Here is a 12,541-nt window from a genome sequence, read left to right as displayed (position 1 = left end):
TCAGGACATGCAGGCCAATTGCTTTCAGTGACCAGTGCTCCATCAACACTTCTGCCTCCTCCCTCACCTTCCTTGGGCTCCTGGATGGAAGTCAGGACTTTCTAGTTTAATAGCAAACTTCAGGTGGTTTGAGTCTTAGCAACCTGAGAAGCTGCCTCTCTTCCTGTGAATCTCAGTGGAGATCAGTTGGTGCGCTCCCGCTAACCGCCCCCAGTGCACTCCTTAATTGGCTTGTTCTCCAGGGAAATTCAATGAGCCCATATGTCTTTTGTCTCTCTCCAAACAGGGCGAAGAAGAAAGTTATGGCTCCTCCAAAAGTGAAGGTGAAAGTGAGTTTTGTTGTCTCCCTGCCTCCCGGAGGCTGTACTTACCTGTCTTGAGATGGGGAGGGACAATGTTGCTTATGATGTGCACTGAACTGTCCCCATATCAGGTTGTTATACCAGAGAGGGAGGATCCTTCTTAGCCTCCACAGGTCGGATGCTGTCTGTGAGAATGTATGGGGTGGAGGTAAACTCCAGCTGGTTCCAGGGCATTTGGATACTAACATGATTGTATATGAAGCAGATATAGCAAGCTCTGCAAAGGCTGCATTAATAGAACAGGTGTAAAAGATCTTGCTTTAGAACCACCGTGGAACACAAATATACAAACTCGCTAAGTTTCCCCAGTAACGTCCTTCTCTGAGGAAGTGAAGTGTTCAGTGGTGCTCGTAACATGAGAGCAATTGAGTATGTTTGTTTGGCTGAAACAGGGCAAAGCCTCCACCATCCATCTAGATTCCCCCAAGTCTGTAGGCCCCCAAAGTCTGTAGACTTGTCTTACATTTTAACAGGACTCCTCAATTCCTTGTCTCCACTGAAATCCAGCGGTCATCAAATCTCTTGCCAGTAGTTACCTCTGTCTATACTTCAAATAGGAGATACCAGCAGTAATGTCTGGCAAATGTTGACTTTCTAAAGGCAGTTTCTTTACCCCATTTGAGAGGCTCCTCAATGGGGTATTTCCAACCCAGCTTAGAGCAGAAAGGAACTGGAAACTGAAAGTCTGTTCTGGCAAAAGTTCTCTTCTAGCTTTGTCTGGTATCTGCATGGGGTGGTTGTTCCATGGGTTGGCACTCAGGTGGGTAGTTTGCAGCAGGGCTATGTGAGTAACTTGAATACATTGTGAAAGTGGGGAAAAAAAAAAGCAACCAGCTGCAGCACTGTACAGCTGCAATTGTTGCTCACAGGATCTGTGGGCAAGGCAAGTTTCTGAGCTGTGCCTTGCCCAACTTCTGCCACCGGAATGAATGTAATAGGCAGCCTGCAAGGCTGACTTTCATTCATTTTCACCAGTAAACTTTGTGTAGCTGGGTGTCTCACTCCTTGTGACTTTCTTGCAGGAATCCTCCAGTAAGCCAGATAAGAAGACGCTAGTTTCTGTTCCACTGATCCACTCAAGTGGCCCGGTTTCTCTGCCTTCTGAGCCCCAGGGAGTGGCCATTGGCATCAGCTCCCAGACCAGAGAGCTCTTGTGTCTCAGCGTTGCCCAAGCATCTAGCAGCACTACCACACCTGCTGCCTTTAGCATGGATGACTCCCTGGACGAGGACTTAATTCGTAACCCAACCTCCTCCCTGGAAGCAGTGTCCAAGGAATTGGCTGTGCTTAACAGCCGAGCCTGCGGGAGCCCTGATTTCACCCTCCCTGGACCCCCAAAGCCTCCTTCAGAGAAGATCATGAGTATTGCAACTTCAGAGGAGAAGCGGAACTTTTCTAAGTCCAGCTCTTCTCCTACCCCACCGCCTGCTGGCTCTCTACAATCACCTCTCAATTTCCTGGCCGAACAGGCCCTGGCTTTGGGCCAGTCCTCTCAAGACAAAAAGGCAGAGAGTTCTGGTTACAAAGAGCTGCCCTGCCAAGCGTCCCCCAGTAAAATCCTCCCCGATGTGCACCAGTCCAAACAGAAGCACCACAGCCTGCAGCGAATGAGTCACGGGCCGCAGACGTCCACCCCCTTGCCAGTTGCCCAAGTGAAAGTCTTTCACTCGAGCAGCCAGCAGCAGAAAAGCTTCACGTCCCCGGCTCCCCGGCAGAGCCCCAAGTCTGTCTCCCCCGTGCCCCCACGTTCCCTCCTCCAGCCGATCAAGCCATCGACCAAAGCTCAGGGCTTCCATTCCTCGGTCTCATCTGCGGGCAGCACTCCGGCTTCTAGCAGCTCCCACAAGAGCCCTGGCTCCTCAACGGCTTCCCTAAGCTACGCAGGAAAGCACTCCACCAGCTCTTCAGGGCAGTCCTACAAATCTCCCTTCGTTTCCAGCTCCCTCTCCAAACATGGGGCTGCTTCCAGCAGCTCCACGGCAGTGTCTGCACACCAGAGCTCCTCCTCAGGGGGCTTGCTGTCAGGTGTGCAGACTCCCTCCCCAGGGCAGGCTTCCAGCCGATCCTCCCCGAGCTCCATGGTCAAAAAACCCCCTGTCTCTCAGAAGCTGACTCTAGTAGCGCCACCTGGTGGTCCAAATGGAGATTCTGGTGGAGGAACTCAGGGGGTAGCCAAGTTACTAACCTCCTCCATAAAGCCAGCTGTGGTTAGTAGCACGGCGTCTTCTACCTCTGTGCCAGTAAGTATATTGCTGGGACAGCCCAACCTAACGTCATTGTGTCAAGCAATGTCTTGCTAAGATCTACCTTAAAGTGAAAGCTTCAAAAGAATTTCAGGTGTTTCTTGGTTATTTATTTGTGTTACTGTAGCATCTAGGAGCCCTTGTTATGGACCCCATTGTGCTAGATGCTGTACAAACTCTGAACAAAGACAGTCCTGCCCCAAGCTGTCTGTTTAGATTCAGGAGAGTGTGTACTCAGATTCCATGGACATGGGATTTGCTGCAGAACATACCCTTTGCCACAAATTTGGTGCTCCAGAATCTAAGCTTTCATTTTTATTTAAAAAGAACCAAAGTTTTTAGCCCATTATGGGTTATGAAGAAAACCTTCTGAACTGCGACTTGAGTGTAATCTGTGCAGTGCTATCTGCCTGAATTTGCAGGCAGCCTGAAAAAATAGCTCAAAGAAATGTCTGTGTCCGCTCCCCCATTCAGCTGAATAGGATGTAAACTCTGAAATCCAGCCAGACAAATTTCCATGATGGATAAAAATTGTGATTTAAAAAAAAATCTTCATTGTAAGAGAGAGATCAGATTTCTCATTTTCATATTGCTGATTCTTTCCTTTCTTCCCATTTTATAGTTTTAAATCGTCAAGGTGAATCTTTTGTACTTGCTTCTTTAATTAACTTCCTAACTCTCTCTTAGATTTTTCAGGTTTTACAGAGTTTTTTTTACTAATTAGTTTCACACTACAGAAGCTTGTCTGTGCCAAAAAAGACAAGTCCAGACCTTCATTGAGATTCTTACTGTGAGAACAAAACCAACTCAGACACAAAATAGATAAGCAAATTGTGCATGCTAGATTTGCAAACATCACCGCTTTCCAATAGATTAAACTTGTACGAGTTAAGAAAGCTGTAATGCTTCAAGCAGGCTATAAGTCTTGCACTAGGGTTTGCAGTTTAAAGTCAGGTGGGACTGGTGTTAATAAATCATCCAGTTGCTTTTCAAAACACCACCCAGAGGAGCCTAAATTTGAGCTTAGGAGCCTAACTTTAGGTATCTATTTCTAAAGACGGCCTGTGTGTATATATAAAAAGACATGAGTTTTTAATGCATTTAAAGTCTGAATAACATAGAGTCAAGCTTTGTTTTGAAGTATCAGAGATTTTATGCCACCGAGGCCAGTTCTATACTACAAATTTCTGCTGGCACAGCTCTGTTGGCTGGGATTCACACCCCTTCGCACCTGACTGACATAGGTGTGGTGGCAAAAGTCTCCAGTGTAGACAGTTACACAAGTAAAACCATGCTTTTCCTGGTGTAGCTTATTTTGTTCAGGGGGCCTGGAATAAACTATGCCAGGAGAAGCATAGTATTGCCAATATAAACTGCATCCACACTTGTCTGGCAAAGCCCTACTAGTATACTAATATAGTTCTACTGGCAAAACATTAGAGTAGATCAAAGAGAATTTTTAAAATAAAAATGCAATTTTAGCCCTTTAAGCCTGTGCATATGTATTTGCAGCATTAAGTTAAGCATGGAGGTAGTTTCACTGAAATCAGTGGGATTACTCGTGAGTAAATTTACCTCTGTGCTTAAGTGTTTGCAGGATCAGGGCCTTAATTTTCATGATTTTGCTTTTTGCCCATAGAAGTTTTTATAAAATTCAAACAGGTACCCTCCCCATAGTGGCATTTAAACATGACAGCATTTATAATTGAATTCAGTATCCATTTTAATCTAAAGTTGCAGTGGAACAAATTTAGTTTTCCAGACTTCGACATGATTGATATCCTCCCACCTTAGAGATTTCAGTATTAACACTTGTTTCACTGCTGATCAATAACTGGACACTGAAATGTGTTTGTTTCACAAACTCAAACTGCCTCCACCCCTTCCCAGGGGCTAAAATCCTCTAATTGTCACCTACCCAGCTACCATAATCTCCTGCTTCTCCTTGACCACTTCCAGATCCAGGTCAGCCTGTTCTGTGCAGAATTCTGCAGCATACTGAAAATTCAGGTACTGTGCAAAGTAAACCCAATGTAGGATCTCATTAAATAATCCTGGAGCTACTTCTCATATTTACTTCTTGTGTTTAATGCAATGAACCCTGCGGTTTTCACTCCCAGAAGAAAGCTTATCAATTCTAGATGCCTTCATATAACAATCGACTGTCAAGTCAGCCATTCATATCTACTCTTTTTTCATAACACAAGAAGGGGATGGGCTGAGAGAGAGTTGCCATGCAATTAAAAGGGAGCACATTTTAAATGGACTGAACAATTCGTGTGTTTCCTGTTTCTAATCAAGCTCAAGTAATATGCCGTGCAGATTACTCAGAGCAAGAGCTTAGTAGGATTCATCAGAGAAGTAGGCATGTGACTGAAGAATATTTTCAGTTACACTGGTAGGATAAGGATACAAGTTTATTGGAAATGAGCCCTTGTGCTTCGGGACATAAGCCAGAGGTTAGTAAGAAACTTCCCGTGTGGCAATGTTCGTGCATGACAGCCAATCATAGAAGTGTTTACACCTTCTGAAGGATCAATTCACAGGTGCAGACAGGATTCCAGACTAGATGGACTGCTGGTCTGGGCCAGTGTGGTGGTGGTTCTGTTCCCAGAAACAGAACATCCAGACACTGGATTGTTTGCATTATGGAGCTGGTCTTCTGGTATCTGGCAGGCAGGCATTCTGTGTATGGGGGAGGAGGCTTTGGGCATGGGCCGGGGGGGGGGGGCGGCAGAGCTCTCCTCATCCAATGGGAAAGCTGATGAGGTACCATTGTGTTTCTATTTTGACTAACTTTTGCTGTTTCATTTCCAGAAAGGAACCAGTGGAGCTGTGCTGCTAACCAGCTCTCCTCCCTTAAGTGTACTGTCTCCATCCTACAAGTCCAGCAGTCCAAAGCTGCCGGGTGCCCTGAGCTCCACCCCGCTGGGGATTATCTCTCCCATCCATTCCTTTCCTCTTCACGTCATCTCCTTCAGCTCGGACTCCTCCCCCAAAGCAGGAGTATCCAAGGATGCAATTGTCACGGGCCCTGCCCCTGGAACTTTCCACCACGGCCTCAGCCACAGTGAGTGTTTTCCCCTGTGTGTGTCTCTCATGCCTGTGCTGTAAGAATTGCATCAGGACTACTGTATTAGACCATTGCATATGAGCCCATCTCTCATGTTGTTGCTTTGTGCTTGTAGTTCATGCATTTGTGTCTTAAGCCAGTGGTTTTGGAGGCCCTCAGGCATGTACCTATAGCTAGCCCAGAAGTCCCAGCTATCCCTGTCTTCCACTGTTCAGCAGAACTAGTACTGGAGACAAAGCTACAGGCTCTAACTGCTGCAGCTCCTCTGCTTGTTTCTGTCCTCAATGTGTATTTGTTCTTTTTCCCCCCACCCCTTCCTTTCTTTGTTTTTCTCTCTAGGTCTTCTGGCTGGCTTGCACTCCAGCCCGCACCATGCAGCACCACTCCCACACTCTGCCCTCTCCACCCATTTACCGCAGAGTTTGCCAGGTAACTTGTCAGACAGTCTTGTTTGTCTTGTGCCTTGAGTCATCTTCCGCCTTGATGGATGGCTCATCTTGGGATGAAAGCACCACCGCCTTCAATGTTGTCTTTACTAGTGTAGTCTTTGCTGATGCTTCATTTCACTAGCCTCATGAGGTTTAGGGTCCTTAACGTCCTGTGCGTTTGCTAACTAGATGGGAGAAATCTTCCATTCCGGAAAGACAGACCCCTTCCCCCAGGTGCATTTTGGGATTTCTGAGTGTCTCAAGTGGTTTGGCTCTGTTCTTGGTGCATGGTAAAGACCCACTCTACCAGGATTAAGAGCTTTATGTGGTTTTGCATAACTTGCCAGTACTGTCTAGGATTAAATGTGCTAGTTGCATAGAGAATTGTCACCTGTGACCTCACTAAAGAGCGTTGAGCTATCTCCAGGAGGAAATACTGCTCCCATGCATAATATCATGCTAGTTAGCTGCCTGTCTTTCAGCCATAGCTTTACCTAGCATTGGTCACATGACCTTTTTGTGAGTACGTTCATTGTGACCCCAGCTGGATACCTTCAGAACCAGCACAAACCGTGGGGGATCTGTGAGAAGCAGGTGACTTTCCTTCTCTGTCATTTTGTAATTAGAACAATAGCTGCTCTGGCTTGTGTGGCACATGGCAAAGCCACATAAAGGCAGTAGCATTTTATGGGTCTGGGAGCAGGGGGGAAGAGGGATACAGTCAGTGCTTGCAGAATCAAGATCCAAGTGTAGAGTGCTGTGCAAACACTGAAAGTGCAGCTCAGTCCTGATAGACAGCTGTTCCTGCTTTCTTAATCCTGGACAATGCCCCACATAACTCTGTTAATGCAATTCAGTCCTGAAGGACAGTACTTCCTGCTGCTGTGTTTCACACTTGAGCAATGTGCCACATATGGGGGTGAGTGAGACAGCTTATTTTTGGTGGGCAAGGCCACTGGGCGTGGATGAACCTCTAGTTAATCTAGCCTTGTAACATAGCTTAGTATCGTGATCTATCATCAAGGAATGTGTTCCTCTGCTGAGCAAAGGATATGGGCACTGTGCGTTAATGAGAACCCACATCAGTCCTCTTCCCCACTCCATCACCCAAGTCCTGGCTGAGATACAGTTTCTCTCCAATCGATACACAATAGAGTAATCGATGTGGAGGAGCAGAGAACAGGGCCCACCTGTAGTGACTAGGTGGGTGAAATCAGTAAGCTGTATCTGTGATGTAGATAATGGAGGAGACAAAAACCTTTTGCTTTATGTTGTGATGATAAAACCACATCCTCTAGGGAGCATTGTTTTTAATTAAGCAAATGTGTACAAAATGTATTCTGTGTGTTGCTAAGAAGAAATCTCCACTCTATCAAAAGAAAACTGGTGGCTTGATCATGGTCTTACAAGTACCTACATGAGGAGAAGATTTCTGATGATAGATAGCTCTTTAACAGAAAGGCCTAATGAGATCCAGTGGCCAGAAGCTGAAACTAGACACTTTCAGACTAGCAATAGGTGGCACCTGTTTTAACTGTGAGGAGTTAACCACTGGAACAATTTACCTAGGGGTATGGTGGATTCTTTATCACCTGTTGTCTTTAAATAAACATATATACTCTAGCTCAACCAGAAGTTATGGTCTTGATGCAGAAATCTTTCAGTAAAATTCTATTACCTGTGTTATGCAGGAGGTCAGACTAGATGATTTCATAAGGGTTCCTTCAGGCCTTAAAAATCTATGAATCTGTGTGGTGGAATAAACTACGACAAACTCTATGGAAATAAATCTCCTTTCTGTTGGAGAGGAGCACCTCCTAAGATTGGGTTTCAGGGTAATGTAGCCATTTGAAAACTGTATAGTCTGCAGTGTGTTGGGATGTCTCTGCCGTGCTGGGAATTGATGGAATCCTAAACTAAAGTGTGTGTAACAGCTGTCCAAAAGCATCTGAGCAAATGGCATGCAGTGTGTGTTTGCCATTCTGTCATCAATTTGTATGTTGGTGGAAATGCACGTGTATTTCTCTCCCAGTGGTTGTTCTAACTTTACTTGCTGCTTGTTTTGAAAGAATCCGTGTCATGACTCCGCTCTAGAATCAGCAAAACCCTCTTTGCCTTGGGGTGGCTAGTACAGGGTAAATTGTTAGTCCCCCATGCCCAATACCACTTCTGCCAAGCTATGCATTTCAAATACACCAGTTCACGCCTTAGTTTGATGCTAGTGTAATCTCGATTGGAAACTTTCTACTTTCTTCAACTCTCTGCCTCTCTCTTGTCACTTCTCCTCTGCGGAGCCCCTTTTCCTTGCTCTACTTCCTCCTACTGTCCTTCTCCCTTACCTCTGGTGTTCAGACTCTGACTACTGGTGGTGCAGTGAGTTTCTTTGGGGCTATCGAAAGTACAAAAAGGTTCATTATAGTTGCAGAGATCCACTAATTGCCAGGAACTAAAGTCCTATTTGAACTCTCAATAACTACAATTTCCAAATTGTCTGTGTAATCGGTAAAATCATGTATTTGTTAGCAAGTGCCCTTATCCATGGCTAGTTTAGACTGATGAAGAGAAAATAGCTTGCTAGACTAGCTGGCTAACAGCTCCCTCCTCCCAGCTACCTGCGTCTGTGGCCCTTGGTGATGCTTATGCTGGAAGGCCATAGAAGAGGTCTACTGCTTCCAGAGACCATGTAATATACAAGCACAATGAAGACCACTCCCAGTTACCACGTGTCCATGAAAATCTCTATCTTCCCCCAGCATCTTCTAGTCCAGTGCTTCTCAAGCTATCTGATGTGGGGGACCGGCAATTTTATTTTTCCAATGTGCGCGCAGATCGGCAGCCAATGGCTTGTGGACTGGCACCAGTCCACGGGCCACCACTTTGAATAGCACTGCTCTAGTCTGAATCCTTGGTGACCCAATAGCTTTTACATGCAATGGGATCTTGGCGCCTCCCAGCTGTGCACAGAATCCTGTGAGGAGTTAACCACTGGAACAATTGACCTAGGGGTATGGTGACACTGAAACTTGTTCCTTTTTTTTTTTTTTTTCATTCTCTTTTCAGATGTGTCTCAGCTTCATGGCAAAGGGTCCAATGTGCAGCAGCGAAAATTGTGACGTCTGCAAGAGGCGAAGCTAATGCAAGCCCAGGACAAACCAAGAGGAGTCAGCCGTGAAGACTGGATGCAGATGGCCTGTTTTCCACCTGCTCTTTTTCTTTTCCTGATGGCAGCTGGAGAAACTGAGTTGGCACTTTTGGTCAGTGGCATCCAGAGAGGAGCTCTGCAGGAAGTGAGCCACCTTGCGGCACACCCTGGTGAGAGAAGCACTTACGGCACTGTTTCACCGCTGCCAGTCCTCACTGGCAAGCGCTAGAACTTGTGGGGAAACACTGGTGGGGCATCTTTCTTTCAAAAAGTCAAGAGCCGTGGTGGATTTCCCCCCACCTGTGTCTAAATCTGCCAAGTACCTGAGTTCAGTTACTTCCTTGGTTCCCCAGGAGAGTACATGAAAGGTGCTTATTCCTGCTTTGGATTTACTTGGATAACTCAAGCACTGCTAGTGCTTTTCAAAGACATTGACTCTGTCCTAATTTTTCAATTGTACTATAAAGCAGTGCTCAAGTTAGTTGGAGGACTTAGCACTTCCTTTATGGTGACTATCATGAATCGCCTGATATTCCCCTCTGGAGGAGAATGAAGACTCTTAGAGAGACATTTCTAGATGCACTCACGGACATTGAAATGATTCTACATTTTTATTTCCTCTCAAGGGATTTTTTTTTTGTGTGCTCAGTTTTATCATTACCTTTGAATGCATTGGATTGATTGGAACACTTCTCAGCATGTCACATGTATAGGAAGACATAATTCCAGTGCCTTTTATGGTGGAGCAAGAATGGACTAATAACATCCATTTTGGCCGTTTTTTGTGTGTGCACCTCAGTTCTTTTTTTTAATCACTCTGTATTTAATATGTATTCTGTTTTTATTTAATAGAGCTTTTTATGGTTGCACATCAAAAGCTGCACTGTCTGGACTTAAATGGTGACTTGGCTACTTTAAATCGAGTACCAAATCCAGCAAGAGCACCAGTTCTTATCTGAGTTTGTGCAAGTGGGTTCCAGACCCTCCCCTAAAGCCATTCTTCACTAGGGTCTTCAATAATGATCTCTCTCTGGTGATCTAGATTAACAAAGGTCACTGATAATCAAGTGAATATTGCTCCCCTTGATGACTTCTGCACTAAAATCATTGACTTGTCAGAGCTGCAGCAGTGGAGATCTACTCGGATCTGAGTGTATATTTTTAGCTTTAGCCCAGTAAGCTGATTTCAGTCTGTCTGCATGTCCCCTTTGATATGCCTGCATAGATTGAGGGGGCAGTCTGCGGTTCTCAGATCGTAAGCCCCATTGACTTGTAGTTGTGGTGTTGTGATCTCCCTTCTTTCAGGTCACCTTTTAACCAGATGTAATTTATCTGGACTTCAGAGATAGTAGCACTGCTCCATAAGTTATTCATTGGTATTTCAAATAAAAGCTTGCAGAATTCCTTCCTGTGCTTTGGGAGGGGTACTGAAATCAAGTAGGCCAGCCAATAGTAGCTCTAGTTTTCTCTATTTTTGGTAAGACCCAAGACACATGTTTGGAAGTGAAACTGATAAAGGACTTCTCCAGATCACTTCACTGTTCGTATTTTTCTTTAAAAATGCAGCTCAGAATTCAAATTTGTTTACAGAAAAGAAAATATTTCTAAGTTGTAGCAAAAGAGCCAAAGACAGAATTTGAGTTACTAAGATAGAGTACAGCAGTTATCGATGGACTCTGAGCAGTGGATGTCGCATGGTTCCCATTTAGGACCTAATCCTGAAAGGTACCAAGCACTTCAACTTCCACTGAAGCCAGTGGCAGCTGAAAGGGCATTCAAACACCTGGCAGGATCCCAGCCCTTAATGAGCAACCCAAGGTACTGGTTCCACTCCCTCTCTTTGCTTTCACTTTGGTGTTTCTGCTGGGATGCACATTTGTGTGTCGCAGCTGGAGCAGAATGCCCTCGTTTTAGGAATTTAGCAAAGCCTTTGCCTCAGGGAAATGTTTATTCGGTGGAAATTCTGTGGGATTTTTTCTTTTTTCTTTACATGCTGTAATGAACGAGTGAATGAATTAAACCGCCATGGCAAGGCAGAAATATGGAATGAGATCACAAGCCCGGGGGAGCAGAGCATCTGGGATCTCTGTCTTGACTAGGCAACGTTAGCTGTTTTCTTTACGGTGGGGGGCGAGCCTCCCACCGGCACTTACTTAGTTTGGCAGTTTCTGTTGTGTGTAAGAGCTGCTATTTACTTTATTTTTGTTGTGAGTGTTGGGACTGTCTAGATGACAACGATGGGGGTGGTGTGAAAACTGTCAATCTTGTACAGAGCAACTGAATAAATTGTTTCAAAGTTTCCAGAATGCTCTTTTCAGTCTCTTGGCTTCTCTTCAAATGTAAATTGACTGGAAGATCATCTTAGTGACTGTATTGCTGCCTCTAACCACTCATTGGGTCACTAATTATTAGTATGCATTTTGGCCGATGCTTTGTAAAGACCAAGTCCTTTTAAAATACGGCTGTAACTCTTAAATTGCCATTGCAGTAGAATGACACCTTCTTACTCAACAAACCTGTTCCTGTGTGTGTTACATCTGCTGGGAGGGACCATCGTTTTAGCTTAATAATGGTGACCTAAGGCCCAATCTAGCTCCTGTCATTGTCAATGGCAAAACTCTCTTATTGACTTCAGTGGGAGCAGCGTTGGGTGTAAAATAAATTTTTAGTGCTTTTAGCCCTGCAGAGTAGAGTCAGCAGAGCTCCAGCAAAGTGAGCAGAACTCTGTACCAGGTTCCAATCACTTACACCTGTGTAAGTTTCTTAGCAACAATGGGATTGCACAAGTGGCACTCGGACATTATTAAGATCACACCCCTGTGGGTATCGCTAAGGGCAGCATTTGGCCTGCAGAACCTGTACTACCCAGGAGGATCCGTTAGGTGGGAAAAACCCAGCTTGCCTTTCAGCTCCCAGACTGAGATTGCAGGAAAAGCTTTTCCACTTGTAAACTGAGCACACAGGATCAGGAAATCCGTGATGCAATAAACATGGAACCCCACAGGTGCTCTCTTTAGTATCCTTTTTTGATAGCAGAGCTGCATGGTAAGGTAGAAATTCCGAAGCTCTAACCTGAAAGTGAAACTGGCCTGTAATTCGCCTTTTCCAGTAGCTGCAAGGGTCAGGACAACATACTAATGATCAGCTGCATGCCTTTCTTGCCGGTAAACTTGACCAACAAGCAATTTGTGTTTTTTCCAAAGATATAGGTACAACATTAACATGCACGTTTCTTATATTAAAAAATAAATGTAAGTGTTGGGTGAAAGGTCACCTTTGATTCTGAAATTTGG

At 45.0% G+C, this 12,541-nt stretch overlaps 1 protein-coding gene across 3 annotated transcripts in view; it reads left to right on the top strand.

The window, feature by feature from the left end:
* Positions 1–11,548, top strand: part of UBN1 (ubinuclein 1) — a 34,491-nt gene extending 22,943 nt beyond the window's left edge. The window contains exons 14-18 of one of the 3 annotated variants that reach the window (XM_074965550.1): positions 287–323; positions 1,385–2,602; positions 5,423–5,675; positions 6,018–6,107; positions 9,167–11,548. In XM_074965550.1, coding sequence (XP_074821651.1) covers positions 287–323; positions 1,385–2,602; positions 5,423–5,675; positions 6,018–6,107; positions 9,167–9,219 — 1,651 coding nt within the window. In that variant the 3' untranslated portion in view covers positions 9,220–11,548. Of the gene's footprint in view, positions 1–286; positions 330–1,384; positions 2,603–5,422; positions 5,676–6,017; positions 6,108–9,166 lie in introns of all 3 variants that reach the window. The other 2 variants (XM_074965549.1, XM_074965551.1) reach the window with 2 other exon arrangements.
* Positions 11,549–12,541: the final 993 nt, after the last annotated feature.

The sequence above is a fragment of the Natator depressus genome, chromosome 10 (genome assembly GCF_965152275.1).
Source record: "Natator depressus isolate rNatDep1 chromosome 10, rNatDep2.hap1, whole genome shotgun sequence".
Classification (NCBI taxonomy): Eukaryota; Metazoa; Chordata; order Testudines; family Cheloniidae; genus Natator; species Natator depressus.
The sequence above is the reverse complement of the archived record's forward strand: the minus strand, read 5'-3'. Positions and strand labels throughout refer to the sequence as shown.